Source organism: Dreissena polymorpha, chromosome 6 (assembly GCF_020536995.1).
Source record: "Dreissena polymorpha isolate Duluth1 chromosome 6, UMN_Dpol_1.0, whole genome shotgun sequence".
Taxonomy (NCBI): Eukaryota; Metazoa; Mollusca; class Bivalvia; order Myida; family Dreissenidae; genus Dreissena; species Dreissena polymorpha.
Genome location: NC_068360.1, coordinates 60665458 through 60682252, shown reverse-complemented (window position 1 = coordinate 60682252; position 16795 = coordinate 60665458). Strand labels below are relative to the sequence as shown.

General features: G+C 37.6%; 1 protein-coding gene across 3 annotated transcripts in view; it reads right to left on the bottom strand.

Moving 5' to 3' along the window:
• LOC127835436 (protein shisa-4-like) overlaps positions 1-16795 on the bottom strand; it is a 73141-nt gene that overhangs the window by 826 nt on the left and 55520 nt on the right. Inside the window, exon 4 of one of the 3 annotated variants that reach the window (XM_052361872.1) lies at positions 11407-12046. The exons of the other annotated variants lie outside the window; for them this stretch is intronic. Coding sequence (XP_052217832.1) covers positions 11844-12046 — 203 coding nt within the window. The 3' untranslated portion in view covers positions 11407-11843. Of the gene's footprint in view, positions 1-11406; positions 12047-16795 lie in introns of those variants that run through there. 3 annotated transcript variants of the gene reach the window in all.

The window sequence follows — 16795 nt, the reverse complement described above, 5'->3', positions numbered from 1 at the left end:
AAATTTTTGTCATAAAACATGATAGTAAAAGTAATAAATGTATATTAAATTCAAGCAAACATATGGCAATGAAGTAATCAATTTTGCCTTGAAATGTATTTACTCATAATCCGTAGTATATGGTATTTCTTTATATAAATAAAAATGTTACACTTCACTAATACACACTTATTTTCGGTCGTCTGCAATTGATTTTACTGTTCAATGGAAAATCATTTAATCGAACAAACTATTTGAATGGAAATTCTTATCCTTATTTGCAGGCGCATCTGTTATTATTCAAACTTTCTCAGTTTATATGAAATAATTCATCGTTAAGTGTGGCATTTAACTGTCATCCGTTTTTACAGAGACTCGTTTCAGTCAACGACCTTGAACTTGAACAAAAATTGAGTTTTTACTTCGATGTTGCATTGTTTTTCCATTTCTAACAATACACATATCATATTCTCGATTCATTTTTATTTTTTCTAATATTTTCAATAGGAAAGTATTAAAAAGAACAGTTTAATGTTGGAAGACCGACTTGAATAATAATTTAGTTATGTCAATAATTCGTTTGTCTTTGATATAATGTGTTAAAGACATAATTTAAAATGAAGCAGGATAAGTCGCATACATGGTTGGTGCCGAGATGGAGAAAGTTAATCCGGTTCTGCACCAAAAAGGAAATATTTTCTTTTTCTAAGCCTTACCGGATAAACTCTCTCAATCTCGGCACCAACCATGTATTTTCTATCTCTTATAAGTTCTTTTTAATTTTAAAATTACATACCCATCTGAGTACCGGCATTCGGTTGAAGCACCTGACCAGGGGCAGCATTACGCCTGCGGTAGCAGCAGACACAGATGACCACGCATACCGTGATGCTAGAAACGATGCCGATCACAATACCCACAATGCCCCCTGCGCTCAGGTCGGAGCTGCAATAGTTATTGTCACCGCTCGGTACATCTCGCTAAAGTCAATCGTAACAATTCGGTCAATCGAGTTAAGCTTAATCGTAACCATTCGGTCAATTTTGGTTAGCTCAGTCGTGACAATACGTTCGTTCTCGGTAAGCCTGATCGTAACCATTCCGTCAATCTCGGCACGCTCAATTGTAACCACTTGGTCGACATTGGGTAGCTCAATTGTAAATACTCGGTCGATCTAGGTAAGGTCAATCGTTACCATTCGGTCAATCTAGGAAAGCTCAATCGTAACCATTCGTTATCTAGGTAAGCCCAATCGTAACCGTCCGTTCAATCTAGGTGAGCTCAATCGTAACCATTCGGGCAATCTAGGTAAGCTCAATCGTAACCATTCGGGCAATCTAGGAAAGCTATATCATAATAATTCGGTCAATCTAGGAAAGCTATATCGTAACCATTCGGTCAATCTAGGTTATCTCAATTGTAATCATTCGGTCAACCTCAGATATTGTAAATACTCGATCGATCGCAGTAAGTTATCGTAACAAGAACTATCTATAAATAATATATTCGACGTTTTATTACTTTGAAAGAAAGGTAAAACATTACCTTTTTAAGTTATTGAATTTGAAAAAAAGGTTACAGTATTGTTGTGTTAGTTTTCACTTAAAACTCGCAAATCCTCAGCATGAGATGTTTGTTATGAAGTGCACGTACCGGTATATTAAACCCTATAATAGTGTTCGTAGATAAAAATTTTACTACGCGAGATAAAATAATATGTTTAATCTTATGGATTTTTATGAATTTACTTCTTCGTCATCGAACCGATTTGTTTATATTTGATTAAGACGCAGTTTTCTTTTCACACATTCAAATAACACTGCTACATCCGCGTCATGCGAAAACTGTTCTTATGGCATATGCGACCAATGTAGCTTAAACCCAGCCTGCGCACTTGCGCAATCTGGTCAGGGGCTACGAGTTACGCTACAATAAAAAAAGAAAAAAGAACGCAAGGTTTTGCGATATCTTCTGAGTATCCTCCTTAGTATGCATATCATGACAAGACTGCAAAACATTGCAGACATTGCAATGGAACATCAAACCGCGATACTTTCCGATATAATATTTGTTACCAATATATAAGGCGTTATTGATGGTTCATTCCGTCTTCCCGTCTTCCCCTGGCCATTTACTCACCCAGCTCTGATCCTGAAGTCTTGGGGTGGGATTTACCGGTAATGCGTAATTGTGACTGGGCCAACATGTGTGTCTATGATTCGTATGAACATGCAGGGAGTAGTACGCATTTCCCTACAATGTTCAGTGTTGCATCATGAACTAAAAAGAGACGCGGTGATTTTGCCAATGTTCCGGGGGGGGGGGGCATTATGTAAAAATTAGACAATCAAATATTGAGAATGTATTCATTTGTGTCTGCTGGCAGTATGTAAAAGGCCATTTAATGTGAAAAGCCGGGTTAAACAGCTACGCCAAAAATCTAGATCGGTATTGGGCAATCTCAACGGTCACAACTCTGTCAATCTCGTTTAATTCAATCTTAGCTATCATGTCAATATCGACAACTCAATGTACCAACGCACTAAATCTCGATAATCTCAATCGTAACCATTCGTCTTGCTCGGTATGCTCAATCGTTACCACCCGGTCAATCTCGGCAAGCTTAATCGTTACTAGTCGACCAGTCCCAGCAAGCTGAATATCGCAAGTTGCCAATGTGAGCAGAACGCCACTAATAAACATTCTCTCCATTTCTGTACGATACTTATACGCTTCGAAGAGGGGTGGAGCGTCAATAGGTCATTAGAAATGAAAATGTAGGCTGGTTTTAAAGTGTCTTTTTTATTAAAAACTTGTTTATACTGTGAGTGCAACCATTGCTACTATTACGACAACGACAACTACTACCACTACTTAAACATTAAAGCTGCTTCTACTACTATTCATATCAATAATTATAACGAGCATTATTAAATAGGTGACGATGATTGTGGTGATCACGATTAAGATTATGATGAATTTGATGCTGATGGTGCTGAAATTAATGAAGATGCTGCTGCATTTGATCAAGTGAATGGTGTTGCTGTTGTTGATGATTATGACGACGTTAAAGAGGAGGATTATGATGATTATATTGATGAGAATGAGGATGATTAGGACACATACTTACCAACAGTGAGTGTTATCATACAACAGTACGTCCCGGACTTGCAATACGTGATATATATGCCCAATGAAGCACAAGTTTCGGCATAAAACTGGAAACAAAAGACATGGGAATAGTATGCAGTTCAACTTTTATGTTCACTGTAACAACCAATAAATGCGTCCCAGAGCAAGACATTTTACACGTTCTTACAACTCGTAAATCGTAATAACACCATTCATCTGTGGCCACCCCCCCCCCCTTGACCCCCACCCAAAAACCACACATGTTCTTTTAGTTAACTGTCATATTTCTTGAAAATAAACAATCATTGCATAATGGGACGTACGTACGGGCAAGCGACTTGCTACAACGTTGAATGTGCAATGCCCGGTTGTGCGTTGTTAGCAAACAGGCTTTTTCATTTTGAAATCAAATAGATATACATGTACAATTATAACTTATGCGTTTTTTTACAAATCGCAAATAAGAAAGAAGCGATATTGCTTTCCATTAAATAAGTTATATTTGCGAAGTGCAATCGAGTAATACTGCTATGCAAATCAAATTAGTTATACAAAATGTACTCCGGTTCGCCGCAAATGGGTAACAAAGCGAGGCACCACTGATAAAATGTATGTATTTCTTTTGACCTTGCAGTCAAGGATAACATATGACAGTGCAAGCACTTATTTGGTTCTTTTACGTGCTCAGTGTATAGCACCGACACACGCGAGAATTACCTGAGTTTCATACCAGTACATCTCTAGTTGGGTGGTAAACACTTACAGCATTTCTGAAATTTCCAGTGCCCCTGCCAGGGATTGAACCGGGGACCTCTGGAATGGTAGACCAGAGTGTTACCACTCGACTACCGCACCACGATATACACAAGATATACAACGTTATGTCGCCACTAGTAAGTTATCAAGCAATGCGCCTCTAATGAGTTATACAGCGATTCGCCTCTATTGAGTTATGAAAGGATGCTTCTCTAGTGAGTTATGCAGCAATGCTCCTCTAGTGAGTTATGCAGCGATGCATCTCTACTGAGTTATGCAGCGATGCGCCTGAAGTGAGTTATAAAGCGATGCGCCTCAAGTGAGTTATGCAGCGATGCGCCTCTAAGGACTTATGCAGCGATGCGACTCTAGTGAGTTATGTTGCAATGCGCCTCTAGTGAGTTATGAAAGGATGCTTCTCTAGTGAGTTATGCAGCGATGCGCCTCTGAGAGTTCTGCAGCGATGCGTCTCTAGTGAGTTATGCAGCGATGCGCCTCTACTGAGCTATACAGCGATGAGTCTTTACTGAGTTATGCTGCGATGCGCCTCTGGTAAGTTATGCAGTGATGCGTCTCTAGTGAGTTATGATGCAATGCGCCTCTTGTGAGTTATGAAAGGATGCTTCTTTCGTGAGTCATGCAGCGATGCGCCTCTAGTGAGTTATGCAGTGATGCGTCTCTAGTGAGTTATGCTGCGATGCGCCATCAGTGAGTTATGAAAGGATGCTTCTCTGATGAGTAATGCAGCGATGTGCCTCTAGTGAGGTTTGCAGCGATGCGTCTCTAGTAAGGTATGAAAGGATGCTTCTGTAGTGAGTTATGCAACGCTTCGCCTCTAGTGATGTGTGAAAGGATGCTTCTGTAGTGAGTTATGCAGCGATGCGCATCTAATGAGTTTTGCAGCGATGCGCCTTTAGTGAGCTATGAAAGGATGCTTCTCAAGTGAGTTATGTTGAAATGCGCCTCTACAGAGTTGTGCAGCGATGCGCCTCTAGTGAGTTTTTACAGCGATGCGCCTCCAGTGAGTTACACAGCAATGTGTCTCTAGTGAATTACACAGCGATGCGCCTCTAGTGAGATATACAGCGATGCGCCTCTAGTGAGTAATGTAGCGATGCGCCTCCAGTTACCCATGCAGCGATGCGCCTCGAGTGAGTTATTCAGCGATGCTCCTCTGGTGAGTTATACAACGATGTGCCACTCATGAGTTATACAGCGATGCTCCTCTAGTGAGTTATACAGCGATGCGCCATTACTGAGTTATGCAGCGATGCGCCTCTAGTGAGTTATGCAGCGATGCGCCTCTAGTGAGTTATGCAGCGATGTGCCTCTAGTGAGTTATACAGAGATGCGTTTCTAATGAGCTATACAACGATGCGCCTCTATTGAGTTATGCAGCGATGCGCCTCTAGTGAGATATGAAAGGATGCGCCTCCAGTGAGTTATACAGCGGTGCGCCTCTAGTTAGTTATGCAGCGATGCGCCTCTAGTGAGATATGAAAGGATGCTGCTATAGTGAGTGATGCTGCAATGCGCCTGTTGTGAGGCTCGTTTGGTCATTGTCGGCTCGTGTACAACTTAAATGTACCCCGGGTACTCTTAGTAAACTTACATGTACGGGAAATATACTTAATATAATTTTATTAACGTTTTAATATATTTTGTAATTAAATATCATTGTTAATGTTTTCAATGTTTCCAATGATATTAAATGGCTGAAACCTTGAAAATCTATATGCAACATTTGTTCACAATTTAAAATTTATTCTTAGCAATTTCGGCAAATTCGGCTAACACGATAAATAATATTCCATAAAAATTCTAATTATTTAATGTAAGCTCCAAAAAAAATAAAATGAGTCGGTCGGTTTAATGGAATCAAGCAACTTTTCATCCTTTTTCTTATGTGGTTTAACCTGAATAGCACTTTTCTTCTCGCCGGTTATATTTGTCTTCACAAGACCATCGCCTCTCAACATAATACGTGATGCGATACTCATTTCACATGTGTTACGAGAATCAACTTTAAGCTGACTAAAATACTTGGAACGAAAGCAGTTAAATAATTTGCGACATACCGACAGTTTAATGCAAATAAAATAAGTTGAATCAAGTAATCGCAAGAACTGATATAAGAATGCGCTTTTTTCATCAAGAGCATTTTAGTAACATCAAGTACATAAAAAATATCCCTATATATATACAGTATAATGTGGGCAATGAAGACTAGCTCCGATTTCAACAAGCGCTATTTATATGCAATTCAATTTTAAAACTCTTTACGCGACTGAAGAGTTTTTTTTTATATTTGTAAACACAGATTGATTTCGATCATCTGACCTTGAAAACATTACGTATGAGACAACATTAACATGAGATATATATTAAACTCATGTAATGAAGACAGTTTTCTGATAGGAAAATAAATATTGTATTTCTATTTGCACCGTGACCCGCGATGTAATCTCACAAACTACAACTCTGAACAAAAGACTTTAGAAGGCTACGAATTGATTGTGCCATAATAGCGACACATACATAACTAAACTCGATGGATATTTCTTTGTTCTCTTTATTCAGTTGTTAACATAAAGTTTCCAAGTCAATATAATTCTGTAAATTAGTTTGTTAATTCAAAACTTCCAAGTCCATGTAATTCTCCAAGTAACTAACAACGCTTCCAAGACGTGACAAAATCCGTGCAAATCCACCCAGACAGGACACAGAAGGGTCCTGTAAGAAAACAAACAACAATATCTGACCTCTCGTATATCGGATTCTTAACTGTCCTTCATACAACGCAGATGCCAATTTATACAATAATGGACAAATAAATTGGGTGACGGCTGTCTGGATGATTGACTTTAACATGAGTTACTTACCATAGACATAACTAATTAGTGAACCCAGCCATAGGCAATAACTTGGTGCATTTTTCTCGTCTAATTTGACGATGACATATGATGCCCATTTATGCATTTCTTCATGAAGGCAGATATTATGTATTCCGTTACACCGAACAAGGAATGTACATAAAATACACCAATTATGCGACATTGATATGTCAAGTGAACGCGACTAATTAGAACAAAAGACTTTAGAAGGCTACGAATTGATATGTTAAGTGAACGCGACTTATTAAGAGATGACATCGTATCCGGTCAGAGAGTAGTTTGAAACCTCAGACTTGGGATTATGTTCAGTAAGTTTGTTTTTACAATACTTGTGGTTTTATATTGCCACATCGTATCCGGTCAGAGAGTAGTTTGAAACCTCAGACTTGGGATTATGTTCAGTAAGTTTGTTTTTACTATACTTGTGGTTTTATATTGCCGTTTGCAATAATCGTGTGCACCGGTATCATTACTTTTATACCGTGAGAGCATACCGATGTCAAAGTTTGCTTTTGTGAATATTAAGCTATGAAAAACTAGATATAACATACATGCCATAATTGTTTAGGTCCAAAGCGGGACATTCCATAAAAAATTGTCGGGACATTTGACCCAAAAGCGGGACACCTAAAACGATTTATCATTCCACCTTTACTGTAGTCAGTATAGTACTAACAAATACTCTTGATACTTTTATTCAAGACATAAAACATCTTCTTCTCTTAAAATTTGGAATTATAAATGGAATGACCATTTTATAGTTTTGCTTCTAAAATATTAAAAAAAACACAAGCGCTGGTTTTATTGGTAATTCGATTTAACAGTACTGCCCCTTTAATAATTTTTGATTGTACAATACTGCCCATTTAATGATATTTGATTTATTCACTGGTGACGTCATCGTGTCATCGTCTTCTAAAAAACGTCATCCGATCTACTTTCACTGTCATACTACATGCATAGTTCATCGGGTTTATATCGTTCAACTTTCAAAGGTTATACAGTATATGATTAAAACAAACAAATATGATCAGTATTATTAATATTTTCTCTCTGACGAGCGTTTCCGATTGATTTATTTTTGAGCAGTCATACAAACAACTAAGCTATGTAACATGGATCTTTTACACCCAATATTGCTGCTTCTTTTTGTATTTGCACGATGATAATCTGAAAAATTAACTATATTCTACTATGTCATTAAATCTTTTTGTAAAAAGAAGGGATGAAGTTGACACTTGATCGTTATTTCATTTTATCGTTCCTCAAAAAGGTGTAACTCTGTTGGTCTGGTCTCCTTCTTATCATTGACTAATTACATGGTAATTAAATTGAATGCGTTTTAATTCCCTTTCATTATTGTTTAATTTGAGTTGCATTGCTATGAGGTTGAATTTTATTTACACTTATATGTATCATTAATATTGCTGGACCAAGTGTGAGGATGAGCGCTCAAAAACCGATTTAAACACCCAGTGCTTAGCATTGACCGTTCCAATGCGGTGACCCCAGCTTTATTTTTCTATGTGTGTGTGTTGTTTTGTATTGTGCTGTTTTGTACTGTTTTGGCAATTCGTTCCTTGCCTTAAGTAAAGGACCACGAAATTATATATAATAAGAATGCAATACTGCTCCAGCAGCTGGAGTTTCACTTCTATATATCAATATAGATATTATAAGCCAGTAGTAAGAAAACGCCAAATAAGCTAATATTATTCCTTAATTATACACTATGAGAATATTTTGCCGGTTGCAACAGAACTAAAATTAGAGCAAAGTTAGCATTTCTTTGGAGAATTCTAGTCCTTGTTTATAAAAAGTAAGATCTAAACATGAGGTTGATAGCATTGAGAGATAATAGGTCTTGGTTGGAAAAACACACTTCGTTGACTTTGTCCAACCTAAGACAGATATATTAGACTGCATGTGTTTGTAATTGTTAATTCTCAAGTTTAAAACATTAGCTACAAAAAGTGCATACCCATTTAAAAGGAGAGGAGAAAGCGTGGGATTAATGTTTGCCTCGAGCGGGTTTCGAACCAGATACCTTCCGATCCCATAACAAGCATCCTACCACTAGACCACGGTTCCTAACCTAAAGATTTCAAAGTTATTAAATGCTGAACGTTTAACAGTTAAAAAGTATTAGTTTGTGTTACCGCAAGAACAGAGAGAAATACTGATGGTCGGACGATGGTGTATCCAATATTCCAATATACATCTTTACTTAAAAACGGGGGCAATAGTTTTTTTCTAGACAAGGTTCCAGAGGGCGAATTGATGTCTGAAATAAATCGCGCAATTTAATACAATATTTTTATATCCCAAGAACATAGGTTGTGGGGGCATATTAAAATCGCACCGTCCGTTAGTAAGTTAGTTAGTCCGTCTTTCCGTCCGGATTAGTTTCCGCTCAATAAGTCAATCAATTGTCATCAGATATTCAGCAAACTTCATTAAAATGTGTTAGGCAATAACATCTAGGTCAAGTTCGATAAAATCGGCCAAATCGACCCAGACACTCTTGAGTTACGGCCCTTTAATCATCGTATTTTTTCTCTCGTTTCCGCTCAATAACTCGAGCAATTGTCATCAGATCTTCACCAAACGTCATGAAAACGTGTTAGGCAATAACATCTAGGTCAAGTTCGATAATCGGCTAAATTTACCCAGAAACTCCTGAGTTACGGCCCTTGAATCATCGTAAAATTGTGTTTTTTTCCTCGTTTCTAATCAATAAGTCGAGCAAATGTCATAGGATTTTCGTCACACTTCATGAAAATGTGTAATGCAATAACATCTTGGTCAAGTTCGATAATCGGCCAAATTGACCCAGACACTCCTAAGTTACGACCCTTGAATCATCGAAAAATTGCGTTTTTGACTACACAGTGAAGCGCGCAAGTGAGATATACAGCGATGCGCACACGTGGGTTATACAGCGTTGCACACAAATGAGTTAAACAGCGTTGCGCATAAATGATTGTACAGCAATGCGCAACAAATGAGTCATAGAGCGATGCGCCCAAGTTTATTATTCAGCGATGCGCTCATATAAGGTATACAGTGATGCGCCCAAGTGAGTTATACAGCGATGCGCACACGTGAGTTATGCAGCGATGCACACAAATGAGTTATACACCGATGCGCAAAAATAAAGTTAAATAGCAATACGTTGCACTACGTTATAAGTCATTGAGTATAACAGCGTTGCGCCGAAAAAGTTATACAGCGATGCTCCGCGAATGAGTAATAACATTTGACGCAAATGAGTTATAAAGAAAGTTTATGAATAACTTTCACCTTCTCTTAACACGAAGTCACGAAGTGTTTCAATGATAACCAACTCAGTTCTATTCTTCACGACTTAAAACCAATTAGCCTTATTTGAAAATGCTTAAGTCGTTTGTATTCATTTCCTAACAACTCAATAAATAGCTTCTCAAATTCTTTTCGTGAATACATTTTTTGTTGTGTGTGCAATGACTCATTCCATTCAAGTACAATTTAATACCGGTAGTTAAAAAAAGTGTGCTCTGCTCTATTGATTTATAAACGCTCTAACTGCAATTGCTGTGCTAAGTTATAATTCTACCAAAACTGTAAATGTGATGTCGATATTTTGGCTAACTCATGGAGTCGGCAATCTTCTTTGCTATTTTCTCACGAGCGTGTAGTTCTCAATTTCACATAAATGAGCTATAAACTTAAGACTCGAAACCGCTTGTAAATTTCCTTGTTGTTACTTCCTTGTTGATGACAATCCCCTCCACACCCCACGCTAAATTATGTCCAGCTCTCATGGATTCCGTTAACCAATTTATGCCTAGTGGACTCTCCCATCCTTATAAATTGGATCAATTTATTTCCAAAATTAGGGATGTCTTGTATTTTTATTTCTATATTAAGAATATTTCTTACAGAAATTCCTTTAAGCATGCAGCGCAGACCCTGATGAGACGCCGCATCATGCGGCGTCTCATCTGGGTCTATGCTGTTTGCAAAGGCCTTTTTTGCTAGACGCTAGGCATAAATGGGTTAAAGGACGTTTGGGAGTAATTGACTTTCAGTTTGCGTCAGTGTTATCCCAAAGTTGCGACCATGCAAGTATCAGCACTTTAAACAAGTGTTCAATACCCAACAATACCCAAGGCCTTTTAAGCATTTTAATAAAGTACAAAATCAGAGACGAGAAAGTTCAATCTTCGAGTATGCAAATTAATTAATGGAAGCCCTATCTCTTATACATAGAAATCTGCGGCACAGCTAATCATAAAACCTAACCGTCTATGTAAAACGTATGTTGACAGTGATTTGATGCTTAAATTCTTTTGTGTACAACCAAAACAGTACTGCAATAAAATTACCCAACTGTGAATTATGTTTTTTAGATTATACTTTTCAAAAAAATGAAATGCAATAACAGTGAAGTAAAACTTGAACACTGTCTACCATGTATATGGACATAATTATGTTTATGTGTTGACATGGGTTGCGTTTATACTTAAACTAAACATAATTTTACCGACACGCACCGATGTAAAAAAACAGTACAAAAACAAGCAATTCAATTTCAATTTTATATTTGACTTTAAAAACAAATCCGTGTTAACGACGCTCCCGATTTCGATGAAGATTATTGGGTTTACGTGCGAAAACCATGGCGACAAAGTAAATTGATTCGTGTTTCTTCAACGCGCAACTCTAATTTGTTAGCAACCCGGAACACTTATGAAATTCTGCTCATGTTTTTGAGGTGTTATTTTTCTGTCAACCATGTTAAAACCCCAGATTAAGTATTAAGTCATCACTCTTAATATACCGTGGAAGAAAACCAATGTCCAAATGTTATATTCATGAGTATTGATCTGCCATAATCGGAGTCTGGAAAGCGACCTTAGTGAACAAAAAGTAAATAGAAATGCATGTATAATAGAATCGAAAATAGCATTCAGATTATACGTATATACATGTGTCTTGTTCTGTGAAAATTGGGTACCCACAAAAGATTCCATCGGTTTATCGCATCTTAGCCGGAACTGCCGGCTGAACGTCTTGACCCGGGGGCGGCTGTCCGTAGTTTTAAGCAGGTGGAGGATAGGCCGCCGGATATTGCGTCAGCGACTGCTGCTGTCCCTGATATTGCGTCGGCGGCTTCTGGTGTCCCGGATATTGCGGCTGCTGGTGCCCCTGCGGGTAGGCAGGGTACGGATACTGCGCATGATATTGCACGGGGTACTGCGGGGCGGCGACGGTGGTGTTGTGTTGATTGACGCTTGCAATAACTACAGTGAAAAAGAAAGAAAATACAGTGTATGAAGTATTACATAAAAAGATTATGCGCGTCGGTTTAAAAAGACTTAACCAAAAAAGAGGCTTGATGGCCCGAAAAGAGTAATCACGGACCGAAAAAAGGTCGTCCGGCATTTGTGCACAATCTGGACAATGTAATTATTTGTGTATTATTATTGTATTTTATGTCATTTAAATTTGTTGTAATTTCCTTCATAGTTGTATGTTCCCAAAAAACGTCACAAGTATACAGGTCTCTTGTAAGTACTCTTAAATTAAAAAATGACATACCCATCTGAGTACCGGCATTCGGTTGCAGCACCTGACCAGAGGCAGAATTTTGCCTGCGGTAGCAGCAGACACAGATGACAACGCATATCGTGATGCTGGAGACGATACCGATCATAATACCCACAATGCCCCCTGCGCTCAGACTGTTGCTGTAATAGTAATTGTCACCACTCGGTAAATCTCGGTATAATCAATCCTAACCATTAGGTTAATCAAGTTAAGCTAAATGGTAACTCAAATTTAGTTAGCTCAGTTGTGACCATTAGTTCAATCTCGGTTAGCCTAATCGTAAACATTCGGTAAATATCGGCAAGGTCGACTGTAATTATACGGTCAATCTCGCCAAACTCAAGTTTAACCACTCGGTCGACATTGGGTAGTTAAATTGTAAATACTCGGTCAATCTAGGTAAGCTCATTCGTAACCATTCGGTCAATCCAGATAAGCTCAATCGTAACCATTTGGTAAATCTAGGAAAGCTCAATCGTAACCATTCGTTCAATCTTGGTAAGCTGTATTGTAACCATTCGTAATCTAGGAAAGCTCAATCGTGGCCATTCGTTCAATCTAGGTAAGCACAATCGTAACCATTCCTTCAATCTAGGTAAGCTCAATCGCAGCCATTCGGTTAATCTAGGTTAGCTCAATCGTGACCATTTGGTCATTCTAGGTAATCTCAATAGTAACCACTCGGTCGACCTTGGGTTATCTCAAGTGTAACCATTTGGTCGATCTATGTTAGCTCAATCGTTACTATTCTTTCAATCTAGTACAGCCCTAATGTAACCATTCATTCAATCTAGGGAAAATCAAGCGTAACCATTCGTCCAATCTAGGAAAGCCCAATCGTGATCATTCGTCAATCTAGATAAGCTTGATTGCAATCATTCGGTTATCATCGGAAATCGAAAATACTCGATCGCTCTTTAACGTAACCATTCGGTTTATCTAGGTAAGCTCAATCGTAACAGTTCGTTCAATCTAGGAAACCTTAATCGTAGCCATTCGTTCAATCTTGGTAAGCTCAATCGTAACCATTCGTTCAATCTAGGTAAGCTCAATAGTAACCATTCGGTTAATCTAGGTGAGCTAAACCGTCACCATTCGTTCAATGTAAACAAACTCAATTGTAACCACTCGGTCGACCTTGGGTTGCTAAATTGTAACCATTTGGTCAATTAATGGAAGCTCAATCTTAACTACTAGTATTCGTTCAATCTAGGAAAGCACAATCGTGACGATTCGTCAATCTAGATTAGCTTAATTCTAATAATTCGGTCAACCTCGGAAATGGTAAATACTTGATCGCTCTCAGAAAGTTCAATCGTAACAAGACATATCTTTTCAAACGATATTCGGCGTATATCCTGACTTTGAAATAAAGGTTAAAAATGACTTTCTAAGTTTTTAAATTTGAAAAAGGTTCAAGTATTGTTGTGTTGTTTTTGCCACTTAAAACTCGCATATCCACCGCATGAAATGTTTGTTATGAAGTGCACGTACCGGTGTATTTAACCACATAATAGTGTTCGTAGATACAAATTTTACTACATGTGATCAAATCATTTGTGTCATCTTATGGCTTATTATGAATTTATTTCTTCGTCATCGCTTCGATGACTATTTGATTTGACATCTGCGTCATGTGTGTCTGTGTTTCGTATGAACACGCAGAGGGTGGTCCGCATTTCTCTAAACTGTTCAGTGTAACATGCTTTACTACAAAGACGCGGTGATGTTCCGGTGGATTATGAGTAAATAAGCAAAGGAAATAGTGCGTATGTATTCATTTTGGTCTCCTAGCGTTGTGTGAAAGGTCAGTTAATGTGGAAAGCTGGGTTTAACAGCTACGCCAAAACAACTAGATCGGTATATCAAGCGTCACAACTCGGTAAATTTCGTTAAGTTGAACCGCAGCCATTATGTCAATATCGACAACCCAAGTGTACCAACTCACTAAAATCTCCGTAATCTCAACCGTAAACATTCGTAATTCGTATGCTCAATCGTAACCACCCGGTCAATCTCGGCAAGCTAAAGCGCTACATGTCGGCCTATCCCTGCAAGCTGAATATCGCAAGCAATGCGATGAGAACGCTACTTATAAAAATTCGCTCCATTTCTGTACGATATTTAAACGATTCGGTGAGTGGGTTGAGCGTCAATAGGTTATTAGAAATGTAAATGTAGACTGGGTTTAAAGTGTCTTAATTATTAAAAACACTCTTTCAGACCATGAGTTGAAATATTACTTCTCTTACGACGTCGACGACTACTGCCACTACATAAACTTTACTGCAGCTACTACTTCTATTTATAATAATAATAATAACAAGCATGATTAAACAACAATAATAACAAGCATGATCACGATTAGGATTATGATGAATTTGATGCTGATGGTGTTGAAATTGATGGTGATGCTGCTGCATTTGATCAATTGAAGGATGGTGTTGTTGTTGTTGTTGCTGCTGCTAATGATGATGATGATAATGATGGTGATAATAATAATGATGATGAAGAGGAGGAGGAGGAGGAGGAGGAGGAGAAGGTGGAGGGGGACAATGAGGAATATGCTGTTTATTATATTGATGAGGATGAGTATGAGATATACTTACCAACATTGAGTGTTATCATAGCAACAGTACGTCCCAGACTTGCAATACGTGTAACATATGCCCGAATATGAACATGTTTCGGCAGAAACTGGAACAAACAAACATGGGAATATTCAAAAGCAGTTCACCTATAATTTCAACTCTAACCGTAACTGTAATTACAAAGCCAATTATCTACATTTTCAATACATTGAAAAGCTTTACAATCTATTCAATGTTTGCATTTTGTTTTGCACAAAGGACGCATTCTATTTTACTACCTGTCAACCGTTAACGTGAATTGTTCACATATTTTCGTATTTTTGAAACATGCCATTACATCAATAAATGTATTTACCACCAAACGGATAAGATCAGAACTATTTTGCAATCATAACAAATAGTAAGAATGAAAGTTGAAGTAAATAGTTTGCCTGAAAATGTCCAACTCAAGGCCTTTAAAAGCGAAATCTAACGCTATACCATTGCACCTCGCATACTTTTAGAATGTGCAGCGTACATAAAACACTATGTTAATATATCAGGTATTTCCAAATTGTTGATGAAAGGCGTTTCAGACACAATGTTTAGATATTCATTGAACAGAATTCATACACAAACCGATATTTAAAAAAAACTTAGTCAGGAGTGTTTTTTGGGGGTGGAATATAAGGCATTCAATCTTTGTTGAATCTATGAAACTTTTATTGTGAAAATTATATTTAAAGCATGTGTGCTCAGATCATTTGTTTAACCACTTGGTAAAGGAATAACTGTAGATTCAACAATTTATTTAAACACTGTATTTGCCAACTTCCTTTTTGCATTTTGGTATTTTTTCGCTCGTTCTATACTGCATTACGCACCTGGTATGTTGATCATTGTGTTACCCGGTATTCAATATTCTGCATACTTAATACTCGAGCAATTTTATTCGTAGTATTGATAAGACCAAATACGTTTCTACTAAAATATATATATATAAATGGGTACGTAGATCGGACAAACCCTATTTTCGTTAACTTTTAGACACGTTTTACGATGACGATGACATTTCGAAGCTTCTTTTTGAGTTATTCAATTGCTGAAATCTGCCAAATCTGTATGCAACATTTAAGGCATAAACTTCCGGTTTTTAACCTGCATAGCTCTCAAATTTCTTTTCGCCGGCTTTAATTGTCTTCACTAGCGAAACAATTTTTTGGCGTGATGGCCACCTATCAACATAATGCGTGTTGCAAAACTCATTTTTAAATGTACATATATTACGAGAAACAACGAAATTGCTATTAAGCTGGCGGGAAGTATATTGGACATTGAACAATTTTAGTGTAAATACGATGATTTAAATAAAGAAATCACAAGGGCCGATATTATGTTGTTTTTGTAATAAAGAGAATGCTGTTTGTTAACATCAACATTGATGAGGAGGGGGGGGGGGGGGGGGGGGGGGAGTAGAGAAGCAAACCACAGTCATATGTATTCAGCATCGTGGATGAAATTAATTTAAGCATCTATTTCAACCAGCGCTATATATATGCAAAGTAATTTGAAAACACTTTCTGTGAGTGAAGAGATTTTGGGATTGTACACACAGATTGATTTCGATCATCTGACCTTGAACAAATTAGGTTAGAGACAACTTAAACATACGCAATTTATGTAAAAATCTTGTATTTGGCTTTATCATCAAATTCACAAAACTGCACGTAGTAAGTGACAGAGTGTTTCTTAAATAATATCACAGTAAAAAAAATCTCCGGAAAATGCTACTTTGTTTTGATGTTTTCTAAACTTTTTCACAACTTGTCTTTTGATTGTTTGATTCCAATGGTTTGAGCAGCAATCATACTA